Source organism: Hemitrygon akajei, chromosome 6 (genome assembly GCF_048418815.1).
Source record: "Hemitrygon akajei chromosome 6, sHemAka1.3, whole genome shotgun sequence".
Classification (NCBI taxonomy): Eukaryota; Metazoa; Chordata; class Chondrichthyes; order Myliobatiformes; family Dasyatidae; genus Hemitrygon; species Hemitrygon akajei.
In genome coordinates, this window is record NC_133129.1 from 116,774,696 (window position 1) to 116,796,523 (window position 21,828).

The window sequence follows — 21,828 nt, forward strand, 5'->3', positions numbered from 1 at the left end:
GTTAGCCAAGTTATGTTTGAATTATTCAGATAAACACTTATGTGGGAAAGACATAGAAAGATATGGACCGAATGCAGACAAATAGGATTAACGTAGATAGGCAAAAAGTTTGGTTTGGGTGTGGTGGTTCAAAGTTGCATCGATCCTGGGTTAAAATTCTTTAGATCTTTATCTAACTTGTTGTGATGGTGCCTTCACAAGCACTCTTTGCAGATTCACAATAAATGACAAATGCTGTACAAAAAAGCAATTCTCACAATCCAGGAATGAATGAAAACACAGACTGATCCACATTGAATGACATCTTCCATAGACAGCCACGTATTAAAGAAAGGAGGCAAGTGACAGTATCTTCTCAAACTGTTTAATAGTAAATGCTAAACAAGGTACCACAGTTTCATATAAAATGTCTGCAAATCTGTGTGTGCAGTTTAAAAAAAACTTAGTACCTAGTCAAGACAAAAATAGTAAGAAAAATCTGAAGCAAATACCAGCTTTATTCAAACTTGCAACACTTTGCCATACCTCTACAGTTTGCTCCAAAACAACTTACAAGTGGTTCTCTTCCATCTTTTCTAATTAACTCAATGAATTGTCTCAAGGTTACATCACACAGAAAAGAAAATACACACAGATAATAACACTTCAGGGGAAAAAAAAGCTTTTTCTTTGTAATGAGAGCAAAATTGCATCTTACTTTAGTAGAGAGGTTTGGTCATTGTGGCAAACGTTTAGAAATCAATATCATTCACATTTGTTAATCATTTTATAATCCTCGTATAAAAGGCAAAGTTGTACAAAACCTACAGAGTTAAATACAATCAGTTTGTACCAAAAAAAGCCCACAGGATTCTAAAATGTTTGTTAACTTACAAAGCAGCAAGGGTTTGGAAAAACAGTCACTGAAATATTTGTTTTCAATGCTTACATTATCAAAAGATAACAAGATGGCAATTAAATATTCATGAAGCATTTTCCACAGGATTCTGGCAAAGACCACTGAGTACTTGTGAAGAAGCTGGAGGATTGGCAATGGAACTGTGCTTGGGTGAGACAGCAATCCCCTCCAGCATACATCATCCCTAATACCCCTTCAACTATACCCTCTAGTCAGTGGCAGTTGTGAAGGACCCTGGCATGAGGTCTGGGTTTATCACACTGGGGCACTTACTGCGCTAAGTGCTCAGCTGGAAGAGGAGACTGAGGCTCAGGTGCCTTTGTTTCACAGACAGTAATCCAAATGGGCTGCAAGCAGTTTCACTGTGCAGCTAGCCATCCAGGCTAAACTCTGCAGCCAGGTCTGGTCAAAATCAATCCCAAATGGCAGACTAGTTAATCAGTGCACTACACCCTGGAACAATAGATCAGTGGAGGGGAAGTTGATAAAACTGTTCAAATAATGCTTCTTCATTCAGTAAATAATTTGTAGGTTTAGCTATTCTTACTGTGTATTGGGATCTCCATAACCAGCTGTAGTCCTGCCCTGTCATCCGCTTACTTGTGCTGGTGGGTGCAGTCATAGGGCATTTAGTGGGTCAAAGGATGAGGCAAAATAACCAATGCCAGTGTCAAACCCAGAAAACCCGAAGGTGGGGTTGATTTAGGGAGGAGCAGATTTGAGGGGAGTGGACAGTGAGAATTTGTGGCTAGTGTATTTTGGGTGGAGGTTGAACAGTTGGTACTTGAGGATGAAGTGCATGGCTGCAGATGGATGGCACATTAATGCTAGTGGATGGTGGGGGAAATGGAGGAAAGTTAAGGCTGGGTTGGAGAGAAGTGAGTGCTTTTTTAGGGATACAGTTTGGTGATGAGGAAGCGACATCAACCAGATGCCTGCGACAGGATGGAGTAGGGAGGGAAAGGCAGAGGTTAACTCTTGGCGCTACCTCATACCATTTGGTAACTAGTCATGGTGACCATAGTGGGAAAACACATTTGTCATGTATCCAATAATCAACTCAACCCTTGCAAAACGTCTCACTTCCAAAACTGACACAGCCACTGGGATTACTTTGTGGAAAGTCAGCTAACTCCCCAGAATCTTTAAAACCAAACAATCTGTAAACAAAAACACTGCACACATACCAGCAGGGCAGCTGGGAACCGCTTTAACATCAGGGTCAAAGCGAACAGAGGGGTGGGCTTCAACGGGATGTTACCTGGTCTCCACACTGTATTTGCCATGAGACAGTTCAAAAATATACTTTATTTAAACCTCCAACTCAATTGTATTTTTCCTTTATCAAACAGAAAATTCAAAGTCAGGAAGACAGAAAAGCTGTACAAAGTGTAAAAGGCTGTAACATGCAAATAACACTTGGCACTAAATCAATTAACAATTCACATCACATCTTGCTGGGGGTTTGAGCATAGATACAATACATGCAAGGTATAATCAGACCAAACTTGACAACATTAAACTAAAGACTTCCTTATTATTTCTTCAAACTTTTGCTTCAGACACTTACTGCTAACGTTAGAAAACCAAAGTGCCAAAAAAAAAACCCCAAGGGAAGTGGGCGACACTTTGTAAAAGCTATTCAAGTATTTCTTTATTGATGTCACTCCAGTATTCTGAGGAGGGTGGGACATGGAGCAATGAGAAGTGGGAGTGGGATAAAGGAAGGAGTGGATGAGGGTGGGGGAGAGGGGAGTGGGTGGGGATAGAGGGAGTAGGGATAAGTGATAGACGGGGTAAGGCAGGGGGAGGCAGTTGTAGGTAGAAGAGGTTGAAGATGTGGATGGGAAGGATAAGGGACAGACCAGAAGGGGAAGGGAGTGGTGAATGGCACAAAGAGTGGCTGGGGAGTTGGGGGGGGGGGGGGGTGGGGACAGGAGGTGGATAAAGAAGCAGGACTGAGCAAGGGAGGGGTGAAGTGGAAAAGGGGAGAAGCTGTCCCCCTGCTTCTTCTGGAGTAGAAAGCATTTCAGCCTCATCATCTTTAAGAGTGTAATGTGATAAACATTTCATACTTCCCTAACACACAACACACTTAAAAAAAATGAAACAGGAGCACACACAAGTCATTTCTGTTTGTTTGCTGATTGGATGGTCAAGATACAAAGTCCTCTGCTAGTGCCAGAAAAGCTGCTTTGCTAAAAGGAGTAGAAAGTGTCAAAATGCTGCAATTTAGTTAAGAAATTCTAGAAAAATAGACTCTCAAAATTTTGAACGCAGCAATCTTTTGTAAGCTTGCTTAAAGTGGTCTGCCCCAGCAGCACTGAAGGGTGTGTGTGTGTGTTGGGTGGGGTGGGGGTTATAAGGGTGGGTGGGGCAAGGGAGGCTGGCAAAGAGAGGAAAAACAAAAAAATTCTGAAATACATCAAATTTAATGTCAAAAACAAGGTCAAAGTCAGTAGAGGTCAAGCATCAGAGAAGCTCAGAGACAACGAGGGACGATGAACTTTGACGTCACAGCAACATGCTAGGTAGACGATGAACAAACGGGCACGAAGATATCTAGGAGAAAACAAAACCAGAAAGGGAGAAGGACCAAGTTACACAAAGCTATAAAAAAGGGAAGAAATAAATTGAAATAAAAATTAAAAACAAAACAATGATACAGTGCATGAGATCAATGCATAATTTGAACATGGGACAGGGTACAGCACATGCTAAACATTGCAAACAGATGTAATTCACACAGGTACAAGAAAGACATCAGACAATCCTTAGCCACCCAGAGGGGGCAGGAAGTGGGAGGGGGAGAAGAGGAAAGAACAGGGGCCCCCATCCTGGGTCCTTTTATCTGCAACTTGTATCTACCTCATCGCCAAATGGCTGTAAGACAAAAAAAATCTTTAAAAGGGAGAATGATGGACAAGACTGGCACAGGTACACAGCTGGGAAATTTAACAAAATTTGTAATTTAAATTGCATAAAAAAACAGCTACTTGGTTCTCAAGCCACAATTGCAGAATTAAGACCAACCTGGTTCACACAAAGAAAAGCTAAGCAGCCACTCCACTAACCACTTCATTAACCTAAATGCTTGACTGAGAAATCATCGGGTAAGACTTGTTTTAAAGGAAGATTAGCATTCCAACTACATCTGCCATCATTTTAGACCTCTCTAAGCCTATACAATACTTTTTTTTAAAGAAAGTGCAGACTCCATTGTAATCATGTGTCAGGCAACTTAAGTTACAACAAGCTCCAAACTGCGGGTGATAATGATAATAAGATAATTGCTTTTAAGTGACTTCAGTTGAAGGAAAATATTGTCCAAGGTACTGGGGAAGACTGTACCTTGCTCTTCTTCACAATAGTGCTCAGAGAAGTGAAAGGCACTGGCAGACGTAGGAATGATAAATCGATCTTTAAGGCAAGTCCTACCTGATATTTCAGTGTCAATAGTGCCCCTGGAAACTTTCACAGCTACTTGAGAGAACAGACAGAGTCTCAATTTGAAACAATACCTCGAGAAGAGCAGTGTTTACATTAATACTGCCCTTTCCTTTTACAGCGCAGTTCTCCCTAAGTAGAGGTCAATCCCTCCTACAATGTAGTCCTCTTTTGGTGCTTTCCCTCCTAAAACGTGGCACTCCCTCTCTGACCTTGTGCTCCTCCGACAGTTCATTCCCTCAGTCCTGCACCTTGGCGATGTGTACAACTCCATCCAAGACTGCTGTGCTCACTAATCTCTCCGCTCCACCCCGAAACAGCAGTGCTCTGTGAGCACTGTGCTCATCCCATCCAGACAATTGTAATGGTGACACAAACCCAGAGCAGTGCTGGCTCAGTACATCCCATCCCCAATCCCTAGCAACAGTACAGGACTTACTTAGTATTGAACGGAGTCATCATTGGGTCCAGTCTTTCGGCAGGATTTCCCTCAAAAATTCATTGCTGCAAGCTGGGCTGTGTGTCTGAGCACGAGGGAAGTCTTTGGTCGGGTAAGGAGCCCCATGCCGTAATTCACCCTGTCTGAAACTGGATGGGAAGGAGAATGCCTTGTGGGCACCCAGAGTGGACTGTATATCTGACTTCTGTGCTGTGAGGGTGGGGGTTGGGTCAGGGGAAAACATGTCCCCTTTCCTTGCACAAAAGACACCTCAAGGGGCCCCAAGGGTATTGCTTAGACCCTGCCCCCAACTGTGATCCACATTTACATCAGAACACAGCCGTTCACAGAGAGGAACACCGACAACAAACAGGCTCTATTCATCCTTCCCCCCAGCTTCCAAATTTTAAAACCAGGCCTTCTTCTGTTTCCAACAGTAATTTTAAAACAATAGGTTTCAAGTTTTTGATTAAAGTGTGCTAAAAGGACACTGTATCAGTAGCTCCCCCTCAAACATTGCATATAACAACCATGTAAACCAGGTGCCTACAAAATACTGATTCTCCAATAAAATACTTCAGATAATAAATAATCTCCAACACTCAGGAGCTGTAAAAAACCTCTATAAAAATAGAAAAGGTAGAACTGTAATTATACATTCACCCCAATCTTAAGTTTGTGCATTTTTTTTGAAACAAATTCACATTATTCTCCTGGAAGTTTTTTGTTTTAAAGTTGAACGTGTAAAAACAAAAAAAAACATTTTATTGTGAAGCCATCAATTATCAAAAAAAAACCCCGGAGAGAACAAAATCCTGGGAGCCACTCAGAGCAATCCTTGGAACATCGGATATTTGATCAGCCAAGTCAGTCATGGAACGTGCAAGCACTAACTTTCTTTGGAGTCAGAGAGAGGAAGTGCGAGAGTGATGGCTGTGCTGCACCTTTTGAGGAGTGATGGAGTGCCTCACATGTGGGGGCGCACCAGAAGAAACAAGCACGAGTGCACGAGAGAGCTTGCACAGAGAAAGGAGCAGCAGTGAGCAATGCGACAAGGATCAGGGATAGGAGGGAGTGGGAGAGAGGGCAGCGCTGGGTAGAGCCCGAGGGGTGTAGACTCGGTGAATTGTTAGATCAGCATGGAGACTATGGCAATCTAAGGGACATCACTGGCAGATGTGTGGGGGTAGGGGAAAGGGTGCAGAAATGGGAGTAAGGGGAGGAGGATGGGGAAGGGGCAAGCAGGGCAGTGGGCAACTGGGACAAGGCAGCAAAGAGACAAGGAGTGGAGGGTGGAGGGTAGAGAAACGTGATGAGAAGGGAATCAGAGTCAGAGGCATGGAGCAGGAGGGGAGGAGGAAGTGAAGGGCATGGAGGACACAGGATTATGGACTGGGGGAGAGGACTGACTGGAAATAGGGAAGGAGTATAGTCGGGGTGAAAGAAGGCCAGGAGAAGCAGAAAGGAGGCAACGTGAGGAGTGTGCAGCCAGGGCAGGAGAACGACTGGAGATGACAGGCTGAGAGCAGGGGAGAGCCGATCAATAGAAGCCTGGGGCTAGCATGAGGGGAGGACAGAAGTGAGTGGGGGAGTGGGACAGAATCCTGGGATGAAGAAGAGAAAGTGAAGGGGTCAGTAATGGCACAATATCTGTAACCAACCCTGTTGCCATTAACCAGTTCCCTTTGATGTACTCCTTTGATATTTCTGATGGCACAGTTACTGTTATTTAAAAATAAGTGACAAGAGGCACTTTGGTAGAACATCCTTCAATCCTCAAAAGGGTGTTAGCACAAAAATTGTTTGGCATATTCCACTAAACAGCTGTTCTCTCCAGTGATACAACATTTGACTGTCAGTACACAGCAAACTCCAAAATTTAAATTATGCGGTGGCTAAACTTTCAATGAAATTTTCAGTATGCTTTTTGTCTACATTTGTACTGAGAGTCAGCACAACTCTGAATATATAACTTAAAATTCACAACAGAAAATTGTACTGTTAAAGTCACACATCCACACGCGCGCGCGCGCACACACACACACGCATACATACACATGCACACGAGACAGAGTGCAGTGAATTGCCCCAGTCACGATGGGGTTAAAGAGTCCGATGACACTTTCTCTCACGACTGCTTCCACAGCTGCACCAACTTACCAGTGAACATGTTTAAACTCAAGTTCATTTTGATCAAAGCTCAGTATGGCTTGCTGTCGTTCTTTGATCGCTTAAGTTGGACCTTCAGGCGTTTCATACCAATCTGAAAGCCATTCATTGCTTGTATAGCAGCCTGCGAGGAGACTGGATTGTCATAGCTTACAAACCCTGCAACCCAAAACAGAGCAGGAGAGTCAAGAGAAAAACAGTTGTATAACATTCAAACTGTGCACATTACCAAGGAAGGTATCTCCATTTTGGAGAGAAGGAAGTGCTGAACACGTTCAGTTATGAAACAATGCTCTTCATTTAAACAGTTACTTGGCTAAGCTACTGCCAATATGCCTCTCCCACCTACAACCTGCCCAATCAAAAGCTCCCCTCCAAATCCAGCACTGACTTGGAAGTGTCACATTTTTCCTTTCTTACCCTAGTATTTATGTCTGCGTCCTTGTTGCTATCATTTCACTGAGCGTAAAGGAAATTGTACCAAGTAGATCTTAAAAAGCAATGATAGCATGCCACAATGAGTACTTACTCCAGAGCAGCAGAGGCACAGAGTTGCTGGAGTGAAGAAATTCCGCCAGCACTGGCTGCCATAGCCTGCATTGGGAAAGTGGCGAAGAGTTCAACAGAATGTCCCAAGCACAGAACCCAGACTCATCAGGGGCTGCGTCCAGTTTTCAACCACAGCTGGGCAGAGCAAAGACTACAGGACTCAACCACTACCTGGCTGAATTCTTTAACGCAGAACCATCCACTCACCTGAAAAGATCCTATTCCAGTGTAGCCACAACACTGGTATTCAGCAGACAGTGTACAAGTTTTACCTTTTCACAAAAACCAGGGTGCATCCAACCCTGATAATTATCTGCCGACAGTCTGCCTTCTACCATCAGTGAGGTGATGGAAGATATTGCCAAGTTTATCAAGTGGGAACAGCCTGTTCAGTTGAGGACTAAGAAGCCTGGTGCACGATCTCATCACAGCCTTGGTTTACAGATGGACAACTGAGCTAATTTTTAAAAAGCTCCACAAAGCAAGAATCAATGATTATGAGAAGGAAAAGTAGTACCCCTGCTGGCAAAACTGGAGACAAATGAAGAGTTAACATTTTAGGCTAATGCCCTTTGTTCCGTTTTTGGAGGTCAACTTCTCCAGATATTTCTCAGCTAAGGGGTTTTGTATCCAACTATTGTGAGCTCCCCCATGAATGGCCACTCTTTAGTACCTCATCAGAAATGAAGATGCATGAACTCTCTTTTGAAACTCCCACATTGAAGAAGTCACTAACACACCATGGTTTGGCATTTAATGGCAAGAAACATTCACACCACATAACTGGCCATCCCAAACAAGTATATATTTCACCTATATTCTCACAACATTCAATAGCATTTTTATTCAATCCCACACATCCACAAAGCTGGGCATATCATCATCCCAACAAGTTAAATATACAGGTCACGTTCGATATTCTGCAGCAAATCATTCATTTCACAACTTCCCAAAGCCCTACCAGGTTTTACAGGGCATTTTGGGATTGTAAAAGAATAAACCTCACCTGCCTAATGAATGCAACTAAAGCAATACTCAAGAAGCTGAACATCATCCAAAATAAAAGCAACTAAAAGGGAAAAGATGTAAGCTAGCTAAAAGCGACGAGAGTAGATATTGGACTGCAGGAAAATGACACTGGAGAGGTAGGAATGGGGGAAAAGGAAATGGTGTATTTTATATCTTCACTAGTAAGTATGCCAGAAGTTTGAGTATGTCAGGGAGCAGAAGTGAGTGCAATTGCTATTTCTACAGAAAAGGTGCTGGGGAAGCAGAAAGGTTTGAAGGTGGATTAAGTCACCTAAAACCAGATAGATTACACACCAAAGTTCTGAAGGAGGGGTCTGAGGAGATTCTGCCATGGTTCTGGAGGACTGGAAAATTGCAAATGTTACTTCAGTCAAGAATGGAGGGAGACAGAATAAAGGAAATTATAGGCTAGTTAGTCTGACCCCAGTAGTTGGGAAAATGTTGGAGTTGATTGTTAAGGATGAGGTCCCAGAGTACTTGGAGGCCAAAGTCAGCTTAGTTTCCTTAAATGAAAATCTTGCCTGACAAATCTGATAGAATTCTTTGAGGAAATAGCAAGCAGGATAGACAAAGGAGAATCGGTGAATGTTGTGTACTTCGATTTTCAGAAGACCTTTTTGACAAGGTATGGCACACATGAGGCTGCTTAACAAGGTCAGAGCCTATGGTATAACAGGAAAGATACTAGCATGGATAGAAGATTAGCTGATTGGCAGGAGGCAAAAAGTCAGAATGAAGCGACTCGTGAAAGATCCCCTAAAGCAAGTTGATTTGGTGAGGAAGGCAAATGCAATGTTAACGTTCATTTCGAGAGGACTACAATATAAAAGCGAGGATGTAATGCTGAGGCACTGGCGAGGCCTCACTTGGAGTACTGTGAGCAGCTTTGGGCCTCATATCTAAGAAATGATGTGCTGACATTGGAGAGGGTTCAGAGGTTTACGAGAACGATTCTCTGAATGAAAGGGTTATCGTATGAGGAAAGTTTGGTGACTCTGAGCCTGTACTTGCTGGAACTTTGAAGAATGAATGAGTGTGGATCTCTTTGAGCCAGCCTAAGGAATGTTTAAAGGTCTAGATACAGTGGATGTGGAAAGGATGTTTTCTATAGTGGGGGGGGGGGGAAGCTCTAGGACTAGAGGGCACAGCCTCAGAATAGAAGGATGACCACTTAGAACAGAGATGAGGAATTTCTTTAGTCAGAAGGTGATATATCTGTGGAATTCAATGCTATAGGCACCTGTGGAGACTATGTCATTGCGTGTATTTAAGGCAGAGTTTCATAGGTTCTTCATTAGTCAGGGCATGAAAGGTTATGGGAAGGCGGCAGGAGAATGGGGTTAAGAGGGAAAATACTTCAGCCATGATAAAATGGTGGAGCAAACTTGATGAGCCAAATGGCCTAATTCTACTATCTCTTATAAATTTATTTTGAACTTTGAAGGTCTTATAGTCTTATAACTGGTATCCAAGACAACCACCCTGAATATTCATTCTCTTCCTATCAATACAACAGGTGTACCACCTCCAAGAAGCAAAGGATCAATGTGCCAAAATGCCTTTGACAGTCCTTTGCATGGCTGCAACCTCTAACCCTCCAGTGGACAGGGCACCAGGCATACCAAAAATCCTGCAATTCATGTACCAAGATGGAATTAAAAGCTTTTGTTCTCCACGCCATCTAGACAAATCATTCCATACACAAGTACACTGAAGTTGTACAAAACAGAAAAATTAAGTGTAAAATTTAGTTTTACAATTATATGGAAAGTGCAGTGTAATCAAATAAAGTGAATTGAGAGATTAAGAATTCATCTTTATCAGAGATCCATTCAAGAGACTTATAGTAGCAGAGTAGAAGCTGCTTTTGAGCCTGGTGGTACATGTTCTCATCTTTTGTACCTAAAACTCATGATTGGAAATACACTTTCAATGCTTTGCCTACCAAGGGTCTAAGTCTATGAACACAGCATTGTGGAAACACCAGCAACAAAGACCCTTTAATTCAAACCACTGAACGAATGCACTATTTTGTTTTAAATAAGTGGGTAAGAGCCTGGGAGTTTTGTGACATGAGTGGGAAAGGTAGGACAAAGAGAAGAGCTGGTTTACAGAAGGCCAATGCATAAGACTGCCAATTAGCTGCCACGTGCCACTAAGTACATTCAAAAGAGCTTTATACACAGATGCCCTTTTCAGCAACATACCCACCAAAACATTTGCTCAAGTTCGTCTGTTTGTCAATGAAAACCTTGGCAGAAATGACATTTCCAAACGGCATAAACATCTGGAGCAGATCCTGATCTCCGAACTCCTGAGGCAGGTGGTAAATAAACAGATTACCTCCCTCTGGTCCTAAAAGAATCAAAAGGAGAAAATCATTAACTGAAGCTTAACTCATTGCAGAAGAAAGAATACAGAGGCATGGGTGCTAACACTGGAGTCCTGAGACTCAGACCACTCTTTTGGCCCAAGGGTGAAAGTACTTACAGATGTCCATCCTTCCTTTGATAGCAACTCTTTTGGAACCAAGTTCATGAATAACACAAGTCACTTGACAGAAACTAACTGTGCACTGCCCTCTGTCTCCCCTCTGGTCTGGCTTAATATACACACTATGCAGAAATCTCTGACTACATCTAACCCTGTACCAAACTACGCTCATTACCACCGTAAGGACACATTTGGAGAGGGCATTGGAAGCTCTTATATTGGGTATATGATTAATCAATGCAAGTGTGATGAGTGGGCACTTTGAGCTTTTAACATCAAGTAAAACATGGTTGAGTTAGAAAAAGTGCTGCTGGAACAGCATCTATGGAAGGATATAGACAGACATATGTTAGCAAATGTGCAGTCGCTGAAGAACAGAATTGAGGACCTGAGGGCAAGACTGCTGTATCGGAAGGAAATGTGAGATTGTGGTGTTCTAGGTTTGAACGAGACATGGTTTACGCTCAGCACATCAGATACGGTGATCAGACCTGTCAGGCTTTTTGATTCACAGAATGGACCAAACTGCTGATTCAAAATAGGCAAAAGATGGAAGTGGTTCATGATTAACACTCGGTGGTGCTCCAATATGGCAGTTTTGTCAAACTCGTGCTCCCCAACTTGGAACACTTAATGCTCAAATGACATCCGTTCTATTTACCTAGGGAGATCTCTGTAATCCTGACTGCAGCTTACATACCACTAGCTGCCAACTATAATCAAGTGCTTGTGATACTGCATGATGCAGTAACAGTCCATCCCGATTCATTTCAAATCATAGTCAGGGACTTCAACCAGGCTTGTTTGAGGAAAACCCTGTCCGATTACCATTGGCATACAACCTGTGGCACACAACCTATGGCACCAGAGTTCCTAACACACTACATTACTGTTAGACGCAGATTGGTCCACGTTCAAGGACTCATCTGTGGATCTCAATGAGTACACCATGGCTGCCACAAACTTTATTAAAATTGCTGTGGACAAGTGTGTCCCCAGAAATTAATTCCATTTTCCCCACTAGAAGCCCTGGATGAACCATGAAATCAGCAAACTGCTGAGGGCCAGATTACAGGCATTCAAGTCTGGTGACCAAGAAAGTTACAAGACATCCAGGTACAATCTCCAGAAAGCCACCTTCTTTCCAGACTAACCTTGATTCAACGAAGGATGTTTGGCAGTTGTGGGAGGGCTTGAATACCATCAACTCTTGTAAAGTAAAATCAAGTGACATAGGTGACAACATGGCTTCACTTCCAGATGAGCGCAATGCCTTCTATGCTCACTTTGACCGTCAAAACATGGAGGAACCATCACAAATTCCCACAGCCCCTGATGATCCAGTGATTTCAATCTGAGGCCAACTCGCATGCAGCCTCCCAGAGGGTGAACTCACAAACAGCATCCGGCCCAGACAGGGTACCTGGCCAAGTACTTAAGACCTGTGTTGTTCAACTGGTTGGGGTGTGCAATGAGATCTTTAACCTCTCACTTCAGCAATCTGAGATACTCACATGCTTCAATCACACCAGTGCCTAAGAAAAACATGGTAAACTGCCTCAATGACTATAATCCAAAAGCACTTCTATTCACAGTGATGAAGTGCTCTGAGAAGTTGGTGATAAAACATATTAACTCCTGTCTCAGAAGCGATACCCTCCAATATGCTAACCGGAGCAATGGGTCTACAGCAGATACCATTTCATTGGCTCTTCACTCAACCCTGAAGCATCTGGACAGCAAAGGTGCATACATGATGATGCTCTTTATCAACTACAGCATGGCTTTCAATAGCATCATTCCCTCAAACTAATAAGCTCCAAGACCTTGGCCTTAATACCTCCTTGTGCAATGGGTCCTCAATTTTCTTATTTGTAGACCCCAGTCAGTTCAAAATAGCAAAAACATCTCCTCCATGATCTCCATCAGCACAGATGCTCCACAAGACTGTGTGCTTAGCCCGCTGATCTACTCACTTTGCACTTATGATTGTGTGGCCAAGCACAGCTCGAATGCCATATTCAAAGGTGGTGATGAATCAGCATATAGAAGGGAGATTGAAGGTTTGAGTAAGTGGTGCCATAACTATAACTCTTAATCAATGTCAGGACTAAGGAACTGATTATTGACTTCAGGAGGAAGAAACCAAAGGTCCGTGACCCAGTCCTCAGAGGAGAAGAGGGTCAGCAACTTTAAATTCCTCAGTGTTTTTATTCTGGAGGCCCCTTCCTGGGCCCTCTGCAATTATGCAAAAAGCACAACAGTCCAGTCCATCCCACCACTGAGCAGATCAACGTGAGGAGATGTCACAGGAAAGCAGTATCCATCATCAAGGGCTCCCACCACCCAGGACATGCTCCCTTCTCACTGCTGTCATCAGGAAGATGGCACAGGAGCCTCAGAACTCACACTACCAAGTTCAGATTCAAAAAGGCAACAATTATACCAATGCCCAAGAACAGTATATATAACACCATATAACAATTACAGCACGGAAACAGGCCATCTCGGCCCTTCTAGTCCATGCCGAACACTTACTCTCACCTAGTCCCACCGACCTGCACTCAGCTCATAACCCTCCATTCCTTTCCTGTCCATATACCTATCCAATTTTACTTCAAATGACAAAATTGAACCTGCCTCTACCACTTCTACTGGAAGCTCATTCCACACAGCTACCATTCTCTGAGTAAAGAAGTTCCCCCTCATGTTACCCCTACACTTTTGCCCCTTAACTCTCAACTCATGTCCTCTTGTTTGAATCTCCCCTACTTTCAATGGAAAAAGCCTATCCACGTCAACTCCACCTATCCCCTTCACAATTTTAAATACCTCTATCAAGTCCCCCCTCAACCTACTACGCTCCAAAGAATAAAGACCTAACCTGTTCAATCTTTCCCTGTAACTTAGGTGCTGAAACCCAGGTAACATTCTAGTAAATCTCCTCTGTACTTTCTCTATTTTGTTGACATCTTTCCTATAATTTGGTGACCAGAACTGTACACAATACTCCAAATTTGGCTTCACCAATGCCTTGTACATTTTAACATTACATCCCAACTCCTACACTCAATGCTCTGATTTATAAAGGCCAGCATACCAAAAGCTTTCTTCACCACCCTATCCACGAGATTCCACCTTCAGGGAACTATGCACCATTATTCCTAGATCACTCTGTTCTACTGCATTCCTCAATGCCCTACCATTTACCATGTATGTCCTATATTGATCAGTCCTACCAAATGCAGCACCTCACACTTATCAGCAGTGTGAGCTGTTTTAATGACTATCGTTTGGTAGCACTCACATCTACAGCGATGAAATGCTTTGAGAGGTTGGGCACGGCTAGACTGGACTCGTGTCTCAGCAAGGACCAAGACCTACTGCAATTTGTCTATCATCACAACAGGTTAACAGCAGACACAATCTCAATGGCTCTTCACATGGCCTTAGATCACCTAGACAATACAAACAGCTATGTCACAATGCTGTTCATTGACTATAGCTCAATGTTTAACACCATCATTCCCACAGTCCTATTCAATAAGCTACAATACCTGGCACTCCATACCTCCCTCTGCTAACTTCCTAAACGGAAGACCAGAATCTATACGGATTGGTGATAATATCTCCCCCTCGATGACAATCAACACTGGTGCACGTCAGGAGTGTACGCTTAGCCCACTGCACTACTCCCTCTATAACCATGACTGCATTGCTAAGCACCATCTATAAATTTGCTGACGATATTGGTAGACTCTCAGGTGGAGATGAGAGGGCATACAAGAGTGAGCTATACCAGCTGGTTGAGTAGTGTAGAAGCAACAATTTTGCAATTTACGCCAGGGAGATTAAAGAACTGATTGTGGACTTCAGGAAGGGTGAGATGAGGAAATGCAAACGATTCATCAAAGAGGGATCAGAAGTGGAGAGAGTGAGCAATTTCAAATTCCTGGGAGTCAATATCTCTAAGGATCTAACCAACTCCCAACATATTGATGCAGCAATAAAGAAGGCAAGACAGTGGTTATATTTCCTTAGGAGTTTGAAGGGATTTGGCTTGTCACCTAAAACACTCAAAAACTTCTACAGATGTACAGTGGAGAGCATTCTGACTGGCTGCATCACCGGCTGGTATGTGGAGTGGGGGCGGGGCCTACAGCACAGGATCGAAAGAAGCTACAGAAAGTTGTAAATTTAGTCAGCTCCATCTTGGGTACTAGCCTCCGTAGTATCCAAGACATCACTGTGCCTCAGAAAGGTGTCCATCATCAAGGACCCCTATCACCCAGGACATGCCCTTTTCTCACTGTTACCATCAGGTAGGAGGTACAGAAGCCCGAAGGCACACACTCAGTGATTCAGGAACAGCTTCTTCCCCTCTGCCAGCATTGAACCTATGAATGCTACCTCATTTTTTTATATATTATTTTTATTTTGCTCTATTTTGATCTATTTAATATACCTATACTCACTGTAACTAATGCCCTTTCCCTTGGACAACATCAGTTGCGTGGAGAGGGGAGACTTGCAGCTTGGGCAACTGCCGGTCTTCCATAAACAAAAAGCCTTGCCCAGGCTTGCGCCCTGGAAACTTTCCAAGGTGCAAATCCATGGTCTATTGAGACTAACGGAGGCCTGCCTATTACATACAGTCACTGTAACTGATTTACTTCTTTTTCTTTTTATATCATGTATTGGATTAAACTGCTGCTGCTAAGTTAACAAATTTCACGACACATGCCAGTGGATAATAAATCTGATTCTGATCTTCAACCAATTCAACCAATCTTCATTCAACTTCACGCCCCAACACTGAGATGTTTTTACAACCTATGGACTTACTTTCAGGGACTCATCTTAGGTTCTTGATATTTATTGCTTGTTTATTTATTACTATTTCTTTTTGTATTTGCAGTTTGTTGTCTTTTGCCTAAGTTGGCGTAGTGTTTCATTGAATCTATTATGGTTATTACTCTAGTATAGATTTCCACAAGAAAATGAATCTCAGTGTTACATATGGTGACATGTATGTACGTACTTCGATATTAAACAATTTGAACTTTGAGGCCGAAATAGATCAGTTGAGAGATAGAAAATTCTCTTCGTAGGTATACAGGACAAAGTTAAAGCGATTAGCAAAAAGGGGGACTAGGTTACAGGGAAAAAAGCATGGGAATGGGATCAATGAGATTGTCAGGGAGTCAAGTGGCACAATGGCCACCTTTTCAGTTGGAAAATATAAGGTATATATTATAGTACTTGAATTTGTAGGGAACTACGCAGAATGAAAAAGGAGAGGGGTTGCTCTTATGATGAAGTATGGTATTAACGTGAGATTTAATTTTGCTCAGCAAAGCAAGAGTAAAATAAATTTTTGGTGGCAATAATAATGAATTCATCAATGCGAACAGTCTATGGGCAAAGTAACAGCAGCTACATCTTTGGAAAGAATAGGAATTAGAGGGCTTTTCACAAAGTTAATGCAATAACGGAAAGAGTTTTTGACTTTTGTCTACATTGGCCCAATCAAATTGGCAGAGAAAGTCTTGAGAATGAGTTCATGGAATGCAGAATGTTTGGACCTAAGTCAAGCAACAGGCTATCTTAAAACGTGGTCATATGTAATGAGAAAGGATTAATTAAGGATCTTACAGTGAAAGATCGAATGATCATAACATGACAGGAATTCACATCCAGTTCAAGAGTTACAAACTCTGGTCTTTGGACAAATGTATACAAATACATTTGTCCAAAGAGAGTTAGCCAAAATAAAAAATGTAAATTGAATTAGAAGGTATTAGGATATATTAACACTTAAAAGAAATATCAGATTTATTATCACAGACTTATGTCATGAAACTTGTTTTGCAGCACTAAATATACTATAACTTACAGTAATAAATATATTCAACAATTTAATTAGTACAAAAAGAGAGCAAAATTAGTGAAGTAGTGTTCATGGGTTTAATGAGATTGCATCCATTGTAGGCCAGTTGTGGTGGTAGGCAAAATGCAGCAGGTCCTGGTCCTTGCTTAGGCTGGAGTTCACTCCATCCATGATCAACCTCGCAAGCACTAAATCACAGTAGATATGTATACAACTGGCCAATAGTTGTTGAGGCAGCTCACCGGTATGATTGATGTCCTTTGAACTGGCAATCTCTGACTGCAACAGTGACAAATCCTTGAACACTCCCACTAGTTGGTTGGCATAAGTTTTCAGGGAAATGACATGGGGACAGACGGAATTGCTGCAATGTTTAACGTCAGCCCGAGACAGGTATCACAGGGTCGCCAGATGCTGCAGGGATTTGCACAGGTAGTCAGTCTCCCTTTCAAAGCGTATTTAGAAGGTTTTGAATTCATCTGAGAGTGAAACATACTGTAACAGCCATTTATGATGTTAGGTGTTGCAGTGTAGGAAGTAAAGGCCTGCAAACCCTGCCAGAACTGACATGCATCCGATTCTGTCTGTAATTTCACTTGGAATTGCATTTTTGCTCTTAAAGAAGCTTTCCGTAGGCCATACTTGAACTTCTTGTAGAGTACTGGATCACCAGTCTTGAATGCCTTCAAATTTTAATAAACGTTTAAGATCACCCCTCATCCTGTTTGCCCAGGGAAAACAGTCCTAGCCTAGCCCATCTCTCCTTGAAGCTCAAGCTTTTGCATCCCCACTAAACTTGATCTACTGTGTTACTACTTACAAGGAACTATGTATCCGTAGCTCTCTAGGGCTTTGTCATTCACAAATCATGCCCTGTCCTTAACTTCCAAAATGCAACACCGCGCAACCCCAAGTTGCATTCCATCTGTTAGGTCACAGCTCACGCACTATGTGCAATCTGGTCTGCAAGGAAGATGCGAGTCTGTGAAGAGGGTAGCCTGAGGATGTTACCAGAAAAGAAATGCAGCAATGAGATTGGATAGGCTGTGATTGGAATAAGAGGAGACCTGATGACATAACTGAGTCGTATGAATTGGTGTAAGCAAGGAGGTTACAATTTCATAAGCAGAAAAGACCGAAACCAGGGGAAGCAGACTCAAAATAGTTGCTGTAAGGATTGGATGATAGATGAGGTGAAGAAGCTTCCATATAGAAGGTAGTAAGGATCTGAAATTCCACTTGAAAAGTTGGGAGAGGCAAGCCCCACTCCAGCCCCCTGCGTTTACACAGAGGTAGCAAGACATCCTCGATCCCAAGGGACTGCTTGAGAATAAAATGACAATAACTGGATACAGTGTGGAAAGTAGACTGATCTACTGAGTCCAAAACAGTATGGGTGAGTATATTTGTTGGTGAGGGACACTGCTGAGAGAATAGTGTAACATAATGCTGCGTCAGGATCTGTGTCGACAATACGCTGCAAAAAAGCATCATAGGTCGCCAGTTCAACTCACGCAGGCCAACCAAGTTGCCTATCTCAGCTAGTCCAATTTACTGTGTCCTGTTTGAAAAAAGTGATCTTGAAAATATTAGGTTTTCTGTGAAGCAATGTATGAGCTTTCAGTCCTTTCTAAACAGTGGTAGGATATGTTTTAAAAATTGTCTCCTTTAACGTATTTCCCAAAATTTCCCCAAAAATAGGAGAATAAATGCTGTAAACCTTAGACCATAAAACATAGGCCATTCAGCCATAGAACCATAGAACATTACAGCGCACAAATAGGCCTTTTGGCCCTTCTTGGCTGTGCCAAACCATTTTTCTGCTTAGTCCCACTGACCTGCACCTGGACCATATCCCTCCAAACCCCTCTTATCCACGTACTTGTCCAAGCTTTTCTTCAATGTTAAAAGTGAGCCTGCACTTACCACTTCATCTGGCAGCTCATTCCACACACACTCCCACCACTCTCTGTGTGAAGAAGCCCCCCCCCCCATGTTCCCTTTAAACTTTTCCCCCTGCACCCTTAACCCATGTCCTCTGGTTTTTTTCTCCCCTAGCCTCAGTGGAAAAAGCCTGCTTGCATTCACTCTATACCCATCATAATTTTATATACCCATGCCAAGTCTCCATTGAATAAATTCCCTGAATTCCTTGTGTCAGTAGGCAAGCCAGCTCAAGTACTTTAAAAGCAACATATTAATCATTATGGGTCTTTTTGCACAAAACTTAATTGTTTTAATCAACACTAGCAATGAGGACTTGAAGATCCAAGGCAGGCTGTTATAGCTCCAGCTCTCCAATAATAGACACCCCAGTGCCTTCCCACTTCCAACCTAAGGTACATCTCTGTACATTCCACCTGCCTAAGACAATACACACCTTGCAATGGGAGGTAACGGAACCAACAACCTTTCTCATACTTGCCTTCCTTCTGGCTTCCTGCTGCACTCAAGCTCTGCTGTGTAAGCAGACTCTGGTTATAGAGAGAAGGGAGTGCTGCAGCTGCATACTGCTGAATCCCCGAGTATGCCTGGGTCAGAGCATCCATTGTACTCCCTGTCCCATTTGATAGAGCCCCGGTTCCCAGTCCGCCATTCAAAGCCGCCATACCTGCAGAAAAAGATAATACTTCTAGTGAGTTTTGCACATAAAATGGAGCGACAGTCAGGGTCCCAATGGAGACACAAGAAACTACAGATTCCAAACCAACAAACAAGCTGTTACAGTCAGTGTGTCCCCATTATAGTGCTTCAAAATCAGGAGAGCCTAATCCTTGTTCAAAATACAGCATCCCACTTGCTGCTTCACCCACTGAAGCATGCCAGGTTATGCTACATGGTATAGGAGACCTTCTGGAATGCTCAGAGGCATAAGGCACAATGTGTATACTAGCATCGCCACTTCCAGCTGACTTGTAGCTAAGCACTTCAAGGGCTGTTTTTTATTGTACAAAATTTCCTTCACCTGCTAAAGAGTTAACATTGAGGCCTCCTGTTGCCCCTGCCAAAGTCTGCAGCGCTCCCAAGGATGCCATTGGGTTTACCGAGGAGTTTGTACTGTTGTTGCTCGATGAACCTGCAGTCAGAAGAAGGAGGCAATAATCAAACCTAATATGCCAGCAGAATGCTCCCCTTTAACACAAGCACCCATGTACGAAAAGCATCAATTTCTCAGACAATTCTCAAAAGATGGTAAGCACTAGCATACATTTTTAATGGATGAGGCATGGGGAGGGAGGGAGGGTGGGAGGGTTGAGGAGTGCAAACTCAATTGGAGTGTGCAGATGGAATAACTTTGCAGCTTTTGACATCAGACTGGATTTCAGATTTTAATTTTCAGTGAAAAGGCTAAATTCTACAATCTTTTAGGAAGTAGAGTTGGTTGCAACAAAGAAGTTTGGTTTCACTGTACATTCTGGAGCTCTAAACAGAAAACCAAAGCACTCCAGAAAGTCATTAAGTACGCTGCAGCAGACTTGTCCCACTAAATACATGGGCTCAGGGTGCACCTACAAAGTTCCCCGAAAGTAGCATCATAAGTAGACAGGGTAGTGAAGGCAGTGCTCGGTATGGCTGCCTTCATTGATCAGGACAGAGTACTGCAGTTGGGATGACATGACCATGTACAAGATATTGATGAGACAATTTTGGAATACTGCGTGCAGTTCTGATAAGTTGACTACAGGAAGGATCCAATTAAACTGGAAAGAGTGTAGGAAAGATTCACCTGGATGATACTGGAACCCGAGGGTTTGAATTACAAAGAGACTAGATAGTGACTTTCTTCCCCCTGAAGTGAAGGAGACTAAGGGTTGACCTTGTAGAACAGGGGCTCCCAATCAGGGATCCACGGACTCCCTCCATTAATAGTAGGGGTGGTTGGGAACCCCGATATAGAGATTCTAAAATCACAAGGGGTATAGATAATGCTAAGGATCAAAGTCTTTTTCCCAAGGTACAAAAGTCCAAAACTAGAGGGCAGAGGTGTAAAATGAGAGTGCAGAGATTTAAAGGGGATCAGAGGGGCATTTAATGGAGGCTATAAAGTATGATTTGCCCGTGAAAGTGATAGAAGCAGGTACAAATGCAATACTTAGAAGCTTTTAGCAAAGCAGCATCCATCATCAGGAATCTCCATCACCTAGGCCACACTCTCTTTTCGCTGCTGGCATCAGGAAGGTACAGGGGCCTCAGGACTCATACCACCAGGTTCAGGAACAGTTATTACCCTTCAACCATCAGCCTCCTGAACCAGAGGGGATAACTTCACTTGCCCCATCACTGAACTGTTCCCACAACCAATGAACTCATTTTCAAGGACTCTTCATGTCATGTTCTCAATATTTACTGCTTATTTATTTATTATTAGTTCTTGTTGTTGGCCTGTCTGTATAACTCTAAGACAATAGCTCCCTAGAAAGCAACTGTTGCTAAAGAGGAATATTTTCAAAGCTAAATATTTAACCATGGCAGCCACTACTTACTGGATCTAACACATACTGACTATTACTCCCACATCACCACTACCCTAGAGTGACACTTTCAGTTCAAGACTTTTTCAAATATTTCCTTTCATCATCCAGACAGGATGAACCTCTAATCTTACAAAGGCTCTCCAGACTATAGCAGAGGTCTTCTTCCTTCTGGAGTTAAGGTCATACAGCCCAAAGCTACTGGGATTTGCTTGAGGAGCCAGGTTTATACAGTATGTACTCTCAATGTGTTGTATGTTGGCACATTATCCAGTTTGCCTGATGCATTGCAAAAGCTACTGAGCAGCACAACAGATTCCTAGTCTTTTCTCATGCTTAGATTCATGCACAAACAGGAGATAAAAAGCAGAATTAGGCCATTCAGCCCATCTTATCTGCTCTGCTATTCAATCATAGCTGATCCATTATTCCTTCTCAACCA

At 42.8% G+C, this 21,828-nt stretch overlaps 1 protein-coding gene across 6 annotated transcripts in view; it reads right to left on the reverse strand.

Moving 5' to 3' along the window:
* Positions 1 to 350: 350 nt before the first annotated feature.
* celf1 (cugbp, Elav-like family member 1) overlaps positions 351 to 21,828 on the reverse strand; it is a 77,851-nt gene continuing 56,373 nt past the window's right edge. For 5 of the 6 annotated variants that reach the window (XM_073049102.1, XM_073049100.1, XM_073049104.1 and 2 more), the window contains 5 exons: positions 19,880 to 19,990; positions 19,340 to 19,525; positions 10,743 to 10,886; positions 6,945 to 7,112; positions 351 to 3,460 (listed from right to left, as the gene is read on the reverse strand). In XM_073049102.1, coding sequence (XP_072905203.1) covers positions 6,985 to 7,112; positions 10,743 to 10,886; positions 19,340 to 19,525; positions 19,880 to 19,990 — 569 coding nt within the window. In that variant the 3' untranslated portion in view covers positions 351 to 3,460; positions 6,945 to 6,984. Of the gene's footprint in view, positions 7,113 to 10,742; positions 10,887 to 19,339; positions 19,526 to 19,879; positions 19,991 to 21,828 lie in introns of all 6 variants that reach the window. The other variant, XM_073049101.1, reaches the window with a different exon arrangement.